The sequence below is a fragment of the Colobus angolensis genome, unplaced genomic scaffold (assembly GCF_000951035.1).
Source record: "Colobus angolensis palliatus isolate OR3802 unplaced genomic scaffold, Cang.pa_1.0 Scaffold102, whole genome shotgun sequence".
NCBI lineage: Eukaryota > Metazoa > Chordata > Mammalia > Primates > Cercopithecidae > Colobus > Colobus angolensis.
In genome coordinates, this window is record NW_012111142.1 from 6,417,591 (window position 1) to 6,435,435 (window position 17,845).

The 17,845-nt window shown below is 41.1% G+C and overlaps 1 protein-coding gene across 2 annotated transcripts in view; it reads right to left on the minus strand.

Moving 5' to 3' along the window:
- The window catches only part of FGGY (FGGY carbohydrate kinase domain containing), a 441,241-nt gene that overhangs the window by 408,546 nt on the left and 14,850 nt on the right, over window positions 1–17,845 (minus strand). The window contains exons 2-3 of one of the 2 annotated variants that reach the window (XM_011941249.1): window positions 14,088–14,104; window positions 7,966–8,180 (exon numbers count right to left, since the gene is read on the minus strand). In XM_011941249.1, coding sequence (XP_011796639.1) covers window positions 7,966–8,166 — 201 coding nt within the window. In that variant the 5' untranslated portion in view covers window positions 8,167–8,180; window positions 14,088–14,104. The remainder of the gene's footprint in view (window positions 1–7,965; window positions 8,181–14,087; window positions 14,105–17,845) is intronic. The other variant, XM_011941258.1, reaches the window with a different exon arrangement.

The window sequence follows — 17,845 nt, forward strand, 5'->3', positions numbered from 1 at the left end:
TTTTAGTAGAAACGAGGTTTTGCCATGTTGACCAGGCTGGTCTCAAACTCCTGACCTCGTGATCTGCCCACCTGGGCCTCCCAAACTGCTCTCAATTTCTTTTGACCCTTCATGTTTTTTACACTCCCTGGGTCTAATATAAACCAGGCTCTGGGTAAGCAAAACATAGCTCCTGCCCTCCTGAAACATAAAATCTAGTAGGTAAGACATATATTAATCCAAAAAGTGAAATATTTTATTATTTTGTTTCATTTTATGTTATTTTATTCTTGATTTATAGAATGATTTTATTATTTGATAACAAAAAATGAATGATTCATGAACCACATGGAGTTCTATGAAAGAGAAGTACAAAGCACTGTGAAAACATTTAATAAGTGAAATAAGACTTAGTTGCAGGTGGTATTGGTAGAGAAAATGCTCGTTCCTTGAAGAACTAACTTTTGAATTAAGATTTGAGGCAGCGCTGTCCAACAGAACTTTCTACAATAATGAAAATGTGCTATATCTCTGCTGTTCAGTATAATTGCCACCATGTGGCTATTGCGCACTTGAAATCTGGCTGGAGCAAAAGAGGAAGTGAATGTTTAATTATATTTAATTGTAATTACTATAAACTTAAATAGCATTGCGGGTTCAGCAACTATTGTATTGGATAGCCTAGGTCTAAGGATGAACAGGAGTTAGATATGCTGGTAGAAGGTAGGAAGGGCGTACAGCCAGAAGAAACAATCTGGCTAACAAATCTGAGGCTAGAGGGAGCATTGCATGTTTGAGGACATGACAGAAGGAAAGTGTGGCTGGAATGCAGACAGCCAGGAGAAGCATCATGAGATGAGCCAGGAATGCAAGTCGAGACAGACCATGTAGGGCCCTGAAGGCCATGTTAAGGATTCTGTGTTCTACCCAAATACAGGCATACCTCATTTTATCATGCTTCATTTTATTGCACTTTGCAAATATTACATTTTTTACAAATTGAATGTCTGTGGCAACCCTGCAGCAGGCAAGTCTATTGCTGCCATTTTTCCAACAGCATGTACTCACTTCATTAGCATTTTTAGCAATATAGTATTTTCTAATTAAGTTTTTTTTTTAGATATAGTGCTATTGCACACTTAATAGACTACAATACAGCATAAATAAAACATTTATGTATGCTGGGGAACCAAAAAATTCATGTGACTTGCTTTATTGAGATATTTGCTTTGTGGAACTAAAAACCGCAGTTTGAGGTATGCCTCAGGCATATTTAGTATCCTTGTGCTTTGCTTTACCGCATTTTGCAGATTGCGTTTTTTACAAATTGAAGGTGTGTAGCAACTCTGCAAGAAGCAAGTCTATCATTGTCATTTTTCCAATAACATCTTGTGTCTGTGTCACATTCTGGTAATTCTTAACAACATTTCAAACTTTCATTAATATTACATCTGCTATGGCAATCTTTGATGTTACTATTGCAATTGTTTTGGGGCACCACAAACTGCACCCATATAAGACGGGCAAACTTAATAGATTAATGTGGTGTGTGTTCTGACTGCTCCACAGACTAGCTATTCCTCATCTCTCTCCCTCTCCTTAGGGCTCCCTACTCCGTGAGACACAACTTTGAAATTAGGCCAATTAATAACCCTACAATGGTCTCTAAATGTTCAAGTGAAAGAAAGAGTCATAGTCTCTCAATTTAAATGTAAAGTTAGACATGATTAAGCTTAGTCAAGAAGGCATGGGGAAAGTCAAGACTGGCAAAAAGATAGGCCGCTTGCACCAAATAGTCAAGCCGTGAATGCAAAAGAAAGTTCGTAAAGAAAACTAAAAGCGCTACTCCGGTGAACACCTGAATAAGAAAGTGAAACAGTCTTATTGCTGATATGGAGAAAATTTGGTCGAGATAGAAGATCAAACTAGCCACAACATTCTTTAAGTCAAAGCTTAATCCAGAGTACAGTCCTAACTCTTCAATTCTACAAAGGCTGAGAGAGGTGAGGAAGCTACAGAAGGAAAAGTTTGGAGCTAGCAGAAGCTGGTTCATGAGGTTTAAGGGAAAAAGCCATTTCCATAACATAAAAGCACAAGGTGAAGCAGCAAGTGCTGATGTAGAAACTCCAGCAAGTTATACAGATGATTTGAGTAAGACAATCAACGAAGGTGTCTACACTAAACAACACATTTTTAAAGTAGGCAAAACAGCCTTACATTGAAAGAAGATACCATCTAGGACTTTCACAGCTAGAGACAAAAAGTCAATGCCTGGCTTCAAAGCTTCAAAGGACAAGCTGACTCTCTTATTAAGGGCAAATGCAGCTGGAGACTTAAGTTAAAGCCAATGCTCATTTACTATTCCAAAAATCCTAGGGCCCTTAAGAATTATGCAAAGTCTACTCTGCCTGTGCTCTAGAAATGGAACAACAATGCCTGGATGACAGCACATCTATTTACAGCATGGTTTACTGAATATTTTAACCCTGCTGTTGACACTTACTGCTCAAAGAAGAGATTCCTTTCAAAGTGTTACTGCGCATTGACAATACACCTAGTCACAAAGAGCTGTGATGAAGATGTACAAGGAGATGAATGCTGTTCTCATATCTGCTAACACAACATCCTTTCTGCAGCCCATGGATCAAGGAGAAATTTCAGCTTTCAAGTATTATTATTTAAGAATTACATTTTGTAAGGCTATAGCTGCCATAGATAGGGATTCCTCTAATGGATCTAGACAAAGTAAATTGAAAACATTCTGGAAAGGATTTACCACTCTAGATGCCATTAAGAACATTCGTGATTCATGGGAGGTCAAAATATCAACATTAACAGGAATTTGGAAGATGTTAATTCCAATCCTCATGAATGGCTTTGAGTAGCTCAAGACTTAAGTGGAGGAAATCACTGCAGATGTAGTGGAAATACCAAGCGAACTAGAATTAGAAGTGGACCCTGAAGATGAAATTGAATTGCTGTCATCTCACGATAAAATATGAACAGATGAGGGGTTGCTTCTTATGGATGAACAAAGGAAATGATTTCTTGAGATGGAATCTACTTCTGAAAAAGATGATATGAACAATGTTGAAATGACAACGATTTAGAATAGTACATAAACTTAGTTGATAAGGGTAAGGTCTGAGAGAACTGACTCCAATTTTGAAAGAAGTCCTGCCATGGATAAGATGCTATCAAACAACACTGCATGCTACAGAGAAATCTTTTGTGAAAGAAAGAGTCAATCAGTGCAGCAAACCTTAATGTTGCCTTATTTTAAAAAATTACCACAACCACTTAACCTTCAGCAAACACCACCCTAATTAGTCAGCGGCCATCAACATCAAAGTAAAACCCTCCACCAGGAAAAACATAACAATTCACTGAAGGCTTCGATGATGATTAACACATTTTTTGGCAATTTTTAAAAATTAAATTATATACTTTTTTTAGACTAATGCTATTGCACACTTAATAGACTGCAATATAATGTAAACATAACTTTTATACGCACTGAGAAACTCAAAAATTCATGTGAACTTTACTGCAATATTTGCCTCATTATGGTGGTCTGGAACTGAACTTATCATTATGCCTGTAGTAGTGTGATAGTAGATGAAGGGTTGTAAGCAAAAGAGTAACATGACAAGTTAGCACTAAAGGAAAAATACCACTTCAAATGAAACAATAGAGAAAAGAAAAATGAATATCAAGACATCAGTTAGGTTCTTAGAATAATATTCCATGTAAAATATAAAGGTATATGGTGCTAGAGATAGAGAGAATGCATAGGTTTGACCCACTTGAGTTCTGCCTTATCACAGACCACCTGGATGACCTTGGGGAAATCACTTAACTCTCTGGCTCTCAGATTTTCAAATGTAAATGGAAATAACAACTCCTTCCCTACTTCACCTTGCAATGGCAATCAAATGCAAATGAAGATGTATTGTAAACTATAATGGTTCTATGAATATAAGGTTAACCTTATTGCTCAACCCCACATGTGGCTACTCTTTCTTCTGTCCCCCTCCCCACAACCATTACTCATATAGACAGTACCAAGATAGAATAAAATGCTACTTTACTGGCTTCATATGTGTTGTTTATTTTTCTCATACAATTAAGCTGTTTCATCTTTAAAAGCAGCAGACTTCTTGTACACCTCTCCTCTATATGCTCCAATGTTTAGCAAAGAGCATAGCACATAGTAGGTGCTCAATAAATGCTTGCAGACTAAATGAAAGAATGATACTCAACAAACACCTGTTGGCTTAATGATTCCTCCAATTTATCTTCTCTTTCTTCCTAATAGAAGTTTAATATGAATCATGCACTAATTTGAAATGTTCTCACCTTTTTGGAATGGTTAAGATTTGTGGCTCCATAAAGGAACCTTTAAAATCATGGACTGTGTATCACCTCTATGACTCATAAGTTTCCATAAAACTTCCTCGGTGTGCTGGGTATCAGCCCAATAAAACCTGCCAAATTCAGGGGATACAGGGAGGAAGACAGAGAGGAAGGTTTGGAGCCATCTCACCAGCGTTCTGGTCTTGTCTCTAATACTTGTTAGTTCCAGAGCCTCAATTTCCTCATATTTCAAATAAGAAGAATAGTTGTCCTTCCTGCCCCACAGTGACACTGAAACAAGATAAGGAATGCTAGATTGGATTTTGTCTCTTTGTTTTTAGCTCTAAGTAACATTCATTCAACAGCCATTAATTGAGCACCTAATTTGTGCCAGGCAATGTGTTAGATACTGGAGACACAAAGATGAATCTCTCTAAGAGCTCAGCTTATAGTTTAAAAGGGGCTAAACAAGCCAACAAGTAAAATGCAAAGATAAGGAGTAGATAATGATCTGGGTGAAGATGGTGGGCTCTGGACAGTAGAAAAGGGCTTCTCACCATCTCTTTCCTCTGAGGTTGGTAAAAAAAAAGGGCATAGACTGTCAGAAGTTACCAAGGAAAACACTCAGGAGACAGGAATGTTTAAGCTTACTTTATAAGGTGGGAGTTGGGCAGGGGAGGAAGGTAAGAGAAGAGTATTCCAGACAATGTAAAAACAGAGATATATCATTCATTTATGTACTCAACAAACATTAATTGAACACATTACAAGCAAAGAATTCTAGAGAAATACAGATAAACTAGATATAACCCCTGCTTAGCGGGCACACACTTCCCAGATGAGCAGGCAACCAGGTAAAGGCACTCATAATCCTGGGTAACCTCACGATGCCCCATGTGTAGAAAATCTGAAAACTTCAGGCTGCTTCTTATCAGTTCCAGGTGGGGTTATGTGGAGGGAGATATGACTGGAGAGAGACAAGGGACAGAGCACAAGAGCAGCAGCAGTGGCAGGGGCAGCGTCCCTTTCTTCTTCTTACTCAGGAGTCCTTAGGCTGCTTACTGAACGTCTTCAAGGCTCATTCTTTTTCCATCTTCAAAACAGAGAGATCAAAACTACCTTAAAAAGTAGTTGTCGTAAGGATAAAATGAAATGATGGGTAAAGCTCTTCAGTATAATACCTGGACCAGTGTGCCCAAGAACTATTAGCTGTCTTTGTCATCATCATTGACACCACATTATCCTTACTGCTGCCTTAACTAAGAGGAAAATCATCTCAGGCAATGTGAATGACTTAAGGAAAAGGAAGTAGAACAACTGCTCTCGAGCTCTCAACTTCCTAGAGTCCATGAGGAAGAAAAGACAGACCAGGACATGTTTTATGCCACCCTTTGCCCTAGACCAGTGTTTCTCAAAGTCTTACATAGAAAGAACCCTAACCAGGAGAGTGAGTGAATATTCCCGAGAAGCGCTTCCCATCGTGGACTTTGACTTTTCAGTATTTTATCTTAGAAATTCATTATCCTCTATAATCTGCTCATTTCTGTCACCATCAGCACCACCATAGGAAACAACCAACACACGTTTCTAGGCAATGTTATGACATTCTGTGTGCATTAATTCATTTAATCCTCACAACAATCCTATGGAAGTAGGTACTAATATCATTTATTTTATAGATAAGGAAACTGAGGCAGGAAACATTAGGTAACTTGTCCAAGATCACAAACTAATAAACATTGTAAGTGGGATGTCAATCCAGAGAGTCTGGCTGCAGAATCTGTGCTCTGTAACAGGTCGCCTACCTCTCTCATTCCCATGGTGTTACTACCTGACATAAAAATGCTTCCTTCCTTAAGCCTCACACCAGCAATGACGTTCCACAGAGATGTAACATGCTTATCCCGGGGCTTCTGGCACATGCCCACATATCCATACTCCATGTGAGGAGAACTGCCTAAGACCCAAGAGCTTCATTCAGGTTTGCTATAGTGTTAACAGCATTGCTAATGACAAATGCCCACAGTAGTTATGCAGCTAACAGGGCTCAAATAGATGATAAGTTGGCCACCACTGGGAGATGATTAAAAATCTACCATTAAACCAAGCTGTACTCAGAGTAGACCTTTTTTAAAGTAGCTTTTCATCAGGGGATTATATTTTCTTCTTGATAATTTCCTTAACGGCAAGCAAGGCTGTATGTTAAAAGAACAAAGAAGACCCAAGTGCAAAGAGTAGAAGATTCTTACCAGATTGGGGCTGAAAGGAGGGGAGAGGAGAGGAAAATCAAATGGGCAAACGAGAAGATGCATCCCTCTTTCATTCCTGTATAATGCTCTGGTACTGCCTACCCACTCCCTCCTCTCTCTGCCTTCTTCTCCGGGGCCCCTAACAGCAGCCCAGAATTCATTAAAGTTTAAACAGACTGATCAATAGGGACAGAATGGTGAATTGTCCATCAGCAAATTACCAAGCACTTCATGAATATTTAAGGAACTAAACTAGGAATGGGGAAAGAAGGAATCCAGGACTTTATTTTTCCCTATGGAAAAAAAGACAAAAGGATCTCTGCCATGACTGATCACCAAGATATAAAATCAAACAGTCAAGTGAAACTTTAAAAACAAGCAAGAATTGTGAAGCACTGCTTCCCTTCCCAAGCCAGCAGGCTGCATCCAATCCAAGGCCACACAAGGTGAACATATGCCTGGCATCAATGGGAGACACTCTAGTCTGACTTCTTTGCTTTCTCAGAACACACCATGTTTTCATGCCACCATGCTTTTGCATATGCTATTCCCTCTGCCCAAAATGCAGTTCCTCTCATCCCCATTTGTCCACTTGGAAGGCAGGAGAGTCCACTGATTAAGAGTGCACCTTTGAGGCTAAGGTATAAAAAGGATACATTGGACTTTGGGGACTCGGAGGAAAGCGCTGTGGGGTGGTGAGGAATGAAAGACTACACACTGGGTACAGTGTCCACTGCTTGGGTGATGGGTGCACCAAAATCTCAGAAATCACCACTAAAGAACTTAAGTAACCAAACACCACCTGTTCCCCAAAAACCCACAGAAATTTTTTTTAATTTAAAAAAAAAAAAAAAAAGAGTGCACCTCTGGAGTCAGACTGCTTTGTTCTAGTCCAGCCTCTGCTACTTACTGTGTGAACTTGAGTAAGTTACCTAACTTTTCTGTGCCTACATTTCTCTCTCAATAAAATGGGGGTAGTGATAGTACTACCTTTATAGGGTCATGTGAAGACCCAACTACACAGTGCAAGTTAACACATTTTACACAGCCTTTGGCACACATTAAAGGCATGGTAAATGTTAGTAAGGTGATCAGTGAATTCTTCCACATGTGGTCACACCTCAAGCTGTCCTGTCTTCCCTGAGCCCCCTTCGGTTAGTTCTTTCCCCAGCTCCAGCTATAGTTACTTTGCTCCCAGCTCTTACCATATATTAGTGGTTTATTAGTCTCTGCCAGTAGACCGTGAGCTCCTGAAGGGCAAGGCCTATTTACCTCTGCATCTAAAGTTACCCCAACATAGTTTGTGGCACCAGATTGACACAGGACAAACACTCAACAGGTAGGAACATGAACAAGGAGAGAACACCAGTTTTGCCCATACCTTTGTAACAACACAGCACGCAGCCCAGATGTCCTCAGAGGACTGCTCGTGGTAGTTGAACTGGGGCTCCCACTTCTTAATTGGCTGATCTGCAAAAGCCAACAGAACCCCACTCTGGTCCACCAGAGCTGCGCGGACACTGCCTGTTCCAACGTCCACACCCACATAGTACCTCTCTGGTTTCTGTTCTCCACCAGACATTGCAGTTCCTCCACCTATAGTAAGCAAGAGTAAAAACCAAATGAAGACCAAGCAGATCTGCAAAGACAGTCACAAAACATCTCAAAAGTAGAAATAAAAGAGGTACCACTATCTAACTGGTAGCCATTTGTTATTTATTCATCCAACAAACACGTTTAGTGCTAACAGTATACTAATAAACATTGAGCTACATGGTGGGTGAACAGGACAGATATGGCCTCAGACATGGCATTTCCATTCTTGAGAGAGAGTCAGACATTAAGCATTTAGATACATAATTATTTAGGCAAAGCTGTGATGTGTGCTATAAGGGCAAGTACAGAGTGGTAGGAGAACTTAGAATCTGGAGGCAATACAGATGAGTTTCTTCTCAGTGAATTTCAATCAACAAGGACAGAAGCCACGGTACTGAAAAGGAAGCTTGTCCTCCTAGTCAGTCATTCATTCAACAATTACCGACTGAGTACCTTGCGTATGTCCCCTCTACTCCTCACTATGACTCTAGAAGGTGAGGCTACTTACATTTCTATGTTACAGGTGGTCAAGGTGAGACTCCAAGAGGTAAGTAACTTTTTGCTTAATGCTAGCTAGGTCTATGCATAAATTCAAACAGTAAATGTACATTATTATAATGTACACTACACTGTATACACTACACTGATTAAGAAGCAAGTCTATGAGAAGTTAAGGAATTTAATCAGCTTCATTCAGGGGCAGCCTGGACCTAAAGTCCCACATTTGTGCAATCCCAAGTCTCATGCTCTTTCTTTTGTTTCTTAAAAGCTTTCAGTATAGGTTTGAAGAAGAGGCAAATGTATTGCAGCTGTGTCATGAAGTGACTGGGAATTGGGAAGGAACCCTGAGGAGACAAGATCAGAAATTAATCAGACAATCTGTTTTCCTTACAGACCCCTTGCGAGTTACAAGGAAATCTGACCAGAGAACACTCAGGAATTCCTTGGCCTTCATGGCTGCCCTAAGTCCCTTTGGTGAGATTAGCCCGCATGACATGGAATCTCATAGAGGCTTTTATTTTCCAGATTGGCCTTTGAAAGAATAAGAACAAGCCCCCAAGACAACTGAGCAGGTGAATGCCTTACAACTCTCCAGGTGAGCTCAAGGTAGTCTCACCGCCCAGAGTCTAATTTCAACATGGGCAACCTTCTGTACACTTCAACTTCAGAAAGAAAACGTTTCCCCAGCCAAGTCAAAAGTGGAGATTCTAAAAGAAAATCAACCAGCAGATGTTCAGTATACTGTTTCCTAGATATTTATTCCAGTAAACAACAAATAAAACAATAAAAACAACCCATTAAAAGTAACTGTTTCTGTCTTAATCGCAATGATTCCCCAACTGAATTGTAACCCTTTTGGCTTTGTGCCTCATGAGCAGGTGAAAAATAAAATAGAGAAGCTACAGTAATAACATTTGCTCCGTTCATCACAGCTTTGTCAGACCCACACTGGTGTGTAACCTCAACTTCTCTCCCTCGCTTACATTCCCCTTGGGGACCTCCATATGACCATTAGCACCGGTTTTCAAATCATTGATTCCTTCATTCATTTAACAGTGATACCTTTTCTTCAAGCCATTATTTGAAGAAAACAAAACAGATAAAAACAGAGCTGCTCTGAAGCAAAGGTCACCCTTGCCCCACCCTCCAGCCCTTCTCCCCAGCAGTCCCTCTGTTAGGTTCTCTCTCAGGACAACTGAAAACCACCAGCTTTGAGCTGTGATATAGCCCAGGGCCTCAGCACGACATCTCACGCCCTCTACGGGCTCCCTCTGCCTGCCATCCAGCCCTGCCTAATACAGTCCTGCTCATTCTCGCTCCAGGCTACAGACATCCTCAATCTCCTCATAGGCTCTCAATTGCCCCCAACTGCTAAAGGCCTCCCCGATCCTTTGCTCATCCCTTTCTAATTCTCTCCTTTCCTTGTCTGCCCAGTGACCACGGAATTATATTTTAAGACCCAGGTCAGCCATCACCTCTCCTTGGAAAAGGCTTCCTTACCTTTCTCCCCTTGCATACATACAAAGGATGCCAACATGGTATCATGTCCCTGCTTTCTTTTAAAACTTACCACTCTGGAATCACAATTTTATTTTTCTTTCCATGTCTGTCTTCCCAACTGAATCTGAAAAAAATGAACTTATCAATTTCTGCATCCCAAGCTCCTTACACAGTGTCTGGCACATAATAGGTTTTCAGTAAATGTTTCCTGAATGAACAACTGCATCAGTGAATCAACAGAAATAAGGATGAGCAGGTCCATGCCTTAACAGTTTGAATTTCTAAGTTTGTACTTACATGTGCTAGTGTTTTACCTTATTTTAATCTCTTATGACTCATTCTTCTAGTTCACAAATACTTACTATATGTGACAACCACATTTTATTCATTCTACGGCACTCATTTTTCCATATTTAGCTTTTCTAAAATCAGTGTGAACCTTACAATCAATGGTATGTTACAATTAATTGGTATCTTTTCCTTTCTTACTTCATGGTATACGAAATAATGGTGCATCTTGCAATTGGTGACATCTGAGACTCAGAAGAAATGCAGAAGACAGTAACACCAGGAAGCCTGCTGAGGATACACTGATTGACAACACAGGGGCAATGCCTTCCCTGAGTGTCCTCAATTTTATTACCTGCAAACAGGAAGAAGATTGAAGCTAGCCACTCTACCTTCCCTCTCTACCAACCTCTCACAGCTGCTTACTTTACTTGGAATCCCCTCTCTTGGCCTCCCACTGTCTCTACTGCAAAGGCCCCCGGGGTGCTGCTCCTTAACACTGATCCTAACATGCTGACAACTCCTTGCCCTTGGCTAGACCTTTGCAAGACTACTATAAACACTTAGGAAGAAACAAAGAAATAAATAGGAAATGAAAAATCTGTGCAACACCCTGGCTTACACAGACCTGGCCAGCCAGCATCCAGGCTTGTATCTACTCCAGCCAGCTCCGATGACAAGAGAGATTCCCCATGGGGCTGGCCCAGGTGCTCAGGCTTGGGTTCCTCACTTTTGACTCCCTCTCTGATGAAGAGAGTAATATGAGAAAATACATCATCTTACCACCCTACCCACATCCTGATTCCTTTCCAGTAAAATGCAAAGAGGCAGATTTCCACTCTACACTTGGCCCTGGACTTGCTCCAGTTCTGGTTTCTGGAAGGATCCCACCCTTCGCAAGAGCCCCCTTCACATGGAGAATGGAGGTGTATGATTACAGTTAATTCCAGCTGCCCCCTGTGTCACAGCTATAAGCCCAGTGCCTGGCATACAGCAGGAGCTCAGTAAGTCCTTGTAAATCAGTGAATGGGTGTCTTTAAAATTCATCACTGGGGAAATAAAAAAAAAAGATACCATTTTTACCATGTATCTGACATTCTGCTAAGCAGCTTGATTACAATGCCTGACCACAATTCTTGAAGACAATAACTATGATCACTCCCATTTTACTGATGAGGAAAATGAGTCCTAGACAGGTAAAGTAACTTGCTCCAGTATGTCACATTACTAGGCAGTAATACAATGGATAGTAATCCATTCCCTCTGGTTCCATTAGCCCTAACCTTTCTCAGGATGCTCCACTGCCTCCTGCTGTTCCTCTATTTACTAAATGCCCATTTGTCAAGGACTCTGCTAGGGGCCTCTGCCTATTGTGCCTAAGGTTGGCTGACTCAGAACCCTGGCTATTCATCTTCAGAGACTGACCCTTCCACAATACCAGGTGGCCTGCTTCCAGCAAACTATGGATTTCTATAACACATTATCAAGGCACCATGCAAGAAAGAGTCAAACTGTCCCAGCGTCATTCACACACATCACCCAGTTCATGTTTTCCTATGAAATAGATCCTACTTAAATATTTCGGGTTCACCACTTTTCCCATTATTATAGTTCTAACTGATCTCTATGATTATTTCCATACCTGGAACCTGAAAGCAGGGACGTTCAAGCCCTTGGGCAGCTTCCCTGAAATTTGACCTGTGAGCTGCAGCAGAGGACTTTCTGCATCACAGGTCTGCTGATCTTCCCCCTCTATGCCCTTTGTTCCTGGGTCACGAATATGATCTGCTGCATCCTGGACCCCTAATCTTCTGCAACCAATACCCCTTAGCCTCAAAAAGTAAAGTAACTGCAAAGTGGAAAACATTATTCCTTTTCCCAGTTTGTAAAGAAAAAAGGATAAGGATCCTCATCGTGTCACTCATTCCCATACAATGTTAATCTCATTCCCTGAAACCCAATCAGTTTGGTAAACCTATCACCACTCTATTATACCTCAGCAGGGTGGAGTAATTTGCCCAAAGTGACACAAACAATAAATGGCAACAGGATTTGAACCACAGTTTCTTGCGGCAAGTTTAGGGCTCCTTCCACAACATCCAACTAAAAATGAAAGCCAAACCCTTTGATTACTTCTTCAATAAGAGCAACAAATGCAGCAAGAAATACCTATTGAGCTCTGAGCTGTAGATCACCATGTGACTCTATGATTTCATTTAATCCTTATAGCAACCCTGTGAGGTAGGCAGTGTGAACCCCATTTCCCAACTAAGGAAAGTGACATTCTCAGACAGGAAGCTGTTTAAAGTTGCATGGCACAGAAGCAGAGGGGCTGGGGTTTGAGGCTAAGTCAGTGTGACTCCAAGGCCCGCATTATGAATGGTGAGAGTCGGAACTGGGGTTTCATTTCATTCTTTTTAGGCAAAGATAAATACTCTGAAAAGAAAAACAGCTGTTAGGGATATGGGGAGGGTGGTCAGGCGGAAAGAAATGAGGGCATGGACTGTGGACGGCCAAGAGAAAGAAAAATAACAGAAATTCAAGCTGTGCTGAGCACAAGTCCTGGGACATATCTAAACTTCTCAGTCTACAAGACATTTCAAAGCACAGAAACAGCCTCCTGTCCAAGTCCCCAGCATGGACAGGACTGACTTTTAGCCCCTATTTATGATCAAAAGACTGTTCTGTATAAATATTTATACAGTTCATTAAATAATAGCCTGTATAAATATTGTTAGAAATGTGCTACAGGAAACCACAGACTTTGTGGCTGATTCTTCAACAAACGTGCAAACTGCTCAAATGCAGTGTGAAAAAAGGAAAAGGGGACCTGGAAATAGAGGGCTGTCCTTTGCAAATGGATTTTAGCAATCCTAAGAAGGGGGTACAAGCTACAAATATTCAGCTAAAAACCGATCATGTGGGGATTGTTCTTTTATACTTTCCTCCTTCTTTCCCTCTGAAGCATCTACAGCATTAAGATTGCTGCCTAGGATGATAACCCCCAGGAGTGAATGAGCTTACCCTATTTCTTAAGGGGCCACTCCTCCAGGATCTATTTTGTGACAGTCCACAGAAGCAGTGTCCCAGAAATCTGGGAAGGAATTCAGTATCCTCTTTCAACTTTGATCTTTGGACTTTGCTGGGAGTTGATGTACACAAGTCCTGTGCAATTTATTTAGTTAGTTATACTGCAATGAGGGATTTGCTAAGATTGGGAAGGAAAAAGATGAACAATGAGTTTAGCTTGCCCACCTCAGTCTTCTTAACAGAAAGGACTGAATACCACTTTCAACAATTTTCACATGCTCTAAGACGGTGGGAAAATTTGAAATGAGAAGGAAAGAGATGATCTGGCAAAAATGTTGGTTCTCTGGGTTCTACCAACAATACCCAGGAAGAAAAGAACAGCTTGCCAACCAAAACTTTACCTCTAAACATGAAAATTTCTTAGGGCCTCCTCTTCAGTTCTTTTTCAGCCTTTCACTCAAAGGGGAGCCATTTCTAAAAGTTTTAAGGTTGCCAAGACTGGCTCAAAAGAAACCCAAATACTTCCATGGTTCCCCAAACTTTTAGAGTCTGTAGCAATGGCCCAACACATTTTTCATCTAGACATACCTGTGGCTTGGCGTAGTCTGTAAAAAGGAGTATAAGCATATTTTTAGTCAAGTGCTCATTTTGTGGCATCTGAAGGAAGGAAGGGAGTAAGCGGGGAATCCATTCCCTGAATACTAAGAAGCTGAACCAGGCCCTTATCTAGCTCCTGGAAGAGCAGAACAATCTTTTATTCATCACTGATGTCTAACACTAATGCCTAAAAAAGGACCTGGCTTGTTGCAGATCAAGAAAAATTCAAAAGAATCTGAGGAAAACGAAGAGGGGGAAAGGAAAGTGTGGTGGGGAGAGGGAAAGAAGGGAAATCGGGGAAGGAGAGGAGAAAAGAGAAGGGAGGATGGGCAAGGAGGAAACTGAACTGGCAGTAAGTGGAAGCCTGAGTGATTCACAGATAAGAAACTAAGAAATCCCTTGATTGATGGGAGGAGGGAAGAAGAAAAAAAAAAGCAGACATATACCTTGGCTAACAAATGACATCTACTAAATTCTTCCTGCCCCAGAAAAGTCTATTAACATAACGCAGAGAAGGAGCAGATTATGAAAATGTCAGTTCTAAGAGACCCAGATGTAAATCCAAATGAACAAAACACAAACCAACAAAACCCTTTCTCTATTCTGAGGGTCAGCCACTCACACCTGGAATGTTTCCTGTCACCAACCGGAAAGACCTCAAGACCCCCAGCACGAAGAAGTTCACATGTGGGACGCATGACATGTAGGATCCTGGAGCCAGCTGGCTAACAGGCTCTGAAGATCCCAGACATCATAGAACATGAGAAAACAACATCACACACATAGTCTCTGGGCCCAGAAGTTCTCAAAAGAAGCTCCAACAAGGAGTGCAGAAGTCATCCTGCTAAGCAATGCAAGACTGTGTCTTGACAACTGAGGACATAAGCTGGGTCTATCTTATCCACCTCTGTATCCCCAGTGCGTACATATACAAATAAATTCAGTAGGTAGTAGGTACTCAATAAGGAGCTGATGAATGGAATAACAAATAGTCACTGCATTTGGGAGAAATGAAGGCAATTCTTCTCCACAACACTAAAAAAGAAATCTTCAATATCAGGGTCACCGTATTCAATTCAGAATAGGAAACCTGATGCTTGTCCCATCTGTGTCTACCACTGACTCACTTGGGGCAAGTCTCTTCACTGATGTCTCTCTTCACAGGTATAAGACTCATGAATTCTATACAACTACTCCAAGGGGTTGTTGTGAAGATTAAAGGAAATAATGAGCACAGAGAGCCCTTTAAAAGGCAATTCCTTTATAACAAGAATCAATGGCACTGGGAGGCACGGAAGGAAAATTTGGGTGTAATAGTATAGCATCACCAAAGACACTCTACAGCCTTCTTACTCAAAGTGTGGGCCTCAAATCAACCTTCACTTCCAACACTGAATGACCTCCTGAAAACCACATCTTTTTGAAATAACGTTTTATTAGGCTGGATGCGGTGGCTCACGCCTGTAATCCCAGCACTTTCGGAGGCCGAGGCGGGCGGATCACAAGGTCAGGAGATCAAGACAGTCCTGGCTAACATGGTGAAACCCCATCTCTACCAAAAATACAAAAAATTCGCTGGGCACGGTGGCGGGCACCCGTAGTCCCAGCTACTCAGGAGGCTGAGGCAGGAGAATGGCATGAACCCAGGAGGTGGAGTTTGCAGTGAGCCGAGAGTGCGCCACTGCACTCCAGCCTGGGCAACAGAGCAAGACTTCATCTCGAAAAAAATAAATAAATATATATATATATATATATATATATATATTTTCTTTCCATAGGTTTTTGGGGAACAAGTGGTGTTCGGTTACAAGAGTAAGTTCTTTAGTGGTGATATGTGAGATCTGGGTGCACTCCTCACCCAAGCAGTATAAAACGAACTTTGTAGTCTTTTATCCCTCACTCCCTTCCCACTCTTTCCCACTGCGTCCCCAGTGTCCATTGTGTCATTTTTACGCCTTTGCATCCTCATAGCTTAGCTCCCACTTATGAGTGTGAACATACAATGTTTGGTTTTCCATTCCTAAGTTACTTCACTTAGAATAATAGTCTCCAATCCTATCCAGGTTGCTGAGAATGCCATTAATTCATTCCTTTTTATGGCTGAGTAGTATTCCATCATGTGTGTGTGTGTGTGTGTGTGTGTGTGTGTCATAGTTTCTCTACTCATTGATTGATGGGCATTTGGGTTGCTTTCACATTTTTGCAATTGCTGACACCCACATCTTTTAATATGTGTTATCTATACCTAATCATTCTCGCCACATCTAACAAGCTTGATTTCCAGCAAACAAACAAATAGTAAGTGCTTTCACTATGCCAGGATGCTAGGAATAAGAGGCTGAAAAATACATTATCTCTAATTTTAACAAACTGACAGTCTAATGTTATGGTCTGAATGCTTGTGTCCTTCAAAAATGTATGTGTTGAAACCTAACCCCTAAGGTGATGGTATTAAAAAGTGAGACCTTTGGGAGATGATGAGGTCATGAGAAAGGAACCCTCATGAACAGGATTAATGTCCTCATAAAAGAGGCCCAAGGAAGACTCTTGCCCCTTCTACCGTGTGAGGACACAGCAACAAGTCAGCAGTCTGCAACCCAGAAGACAGTCCTCACCAGATACCAAATCTGCCGCTGCCTTGATCTTAAACTTCCCAGTCTCCAGAACTGTAATAAATGTTGCAAATTAGCCACTACTTTTATGGTACTTTTTCGTAGCAGCCTGAATATACTAAGATTAATGTAAAGACCTGAATTTTGAAAATCAAATGGTGATGACTCAAGTTATTCCTCATTTATATACCTCAAGCAAAACCTAATGCACCTAATAAAACTGCATATAGTGGTAAAGTGGCTTCATGCTGCCACCAGAATTCTGATCATCCATACTTTAGGAACGAGGCATCCCATACCAACTCCACCTTTTTCCGTAGAATGAAGAGAAGTTAGTGAGTTAACGGAGGTACCAGTTTACTGCTTTCATTACTGTTCCAACAGTTCTGACCAACGAGGTCAGAAACTCAGTATTTTTCAGGGTTTTGGAAATCCTTATGCTCTTTACTGAGCCCATTTTTAAAGACTAACAAGAGGTGATTGGAAGAGGGACATGGTATCAAATCAGAAAGACAGTAGAAAAGTTGGCTATCTTTTTAAATTTAAAGTTGGATTCCAAAAGGCAGAAAAGACAGAACCTACCAAATCCCCATGTATGCCTCACAATGTGGCAGCCACAAGAATCCAAACTGAGCCAGTTTTGGATGCTGAACCGTCTTCAATGGTGGCCAGAAACCATCACCTTCCAAGAGTCACACAGGTAATGCCCAACAGCAGTCACAAGGGAAACATAAAATCCAAACTTGGCTGAAGCCAAATGCACAGAACAAGTCCTAAAGATATCATGGGTGAAAAATCTGACTCATCAAATGACGTCCCCAAACTCCACCAACAAACATCCCCTTAAAGAAATGAAACTTCAGATCTCCCATACCATCTTTCATAAAACCCTGCTTACTCCCTCCCAAGGGTTCTGTTCAACCTTGTGTTCCAATAAAGCACATTTACTTCTTTATAATGCCTTCCTGTATTGCTGTACCAAGCCATTCCCTTTACAGAGAAAAGAAGAGGAGGACCCACATTTATAACACCTACCAAAATATATGTTGTTTCTCCCATCTACATGAGGAAACTGAAATACTAAAACAGTCAATATCCTGTTGATAGTCACAAAGCCCACAGAGGGACAAAGCCATA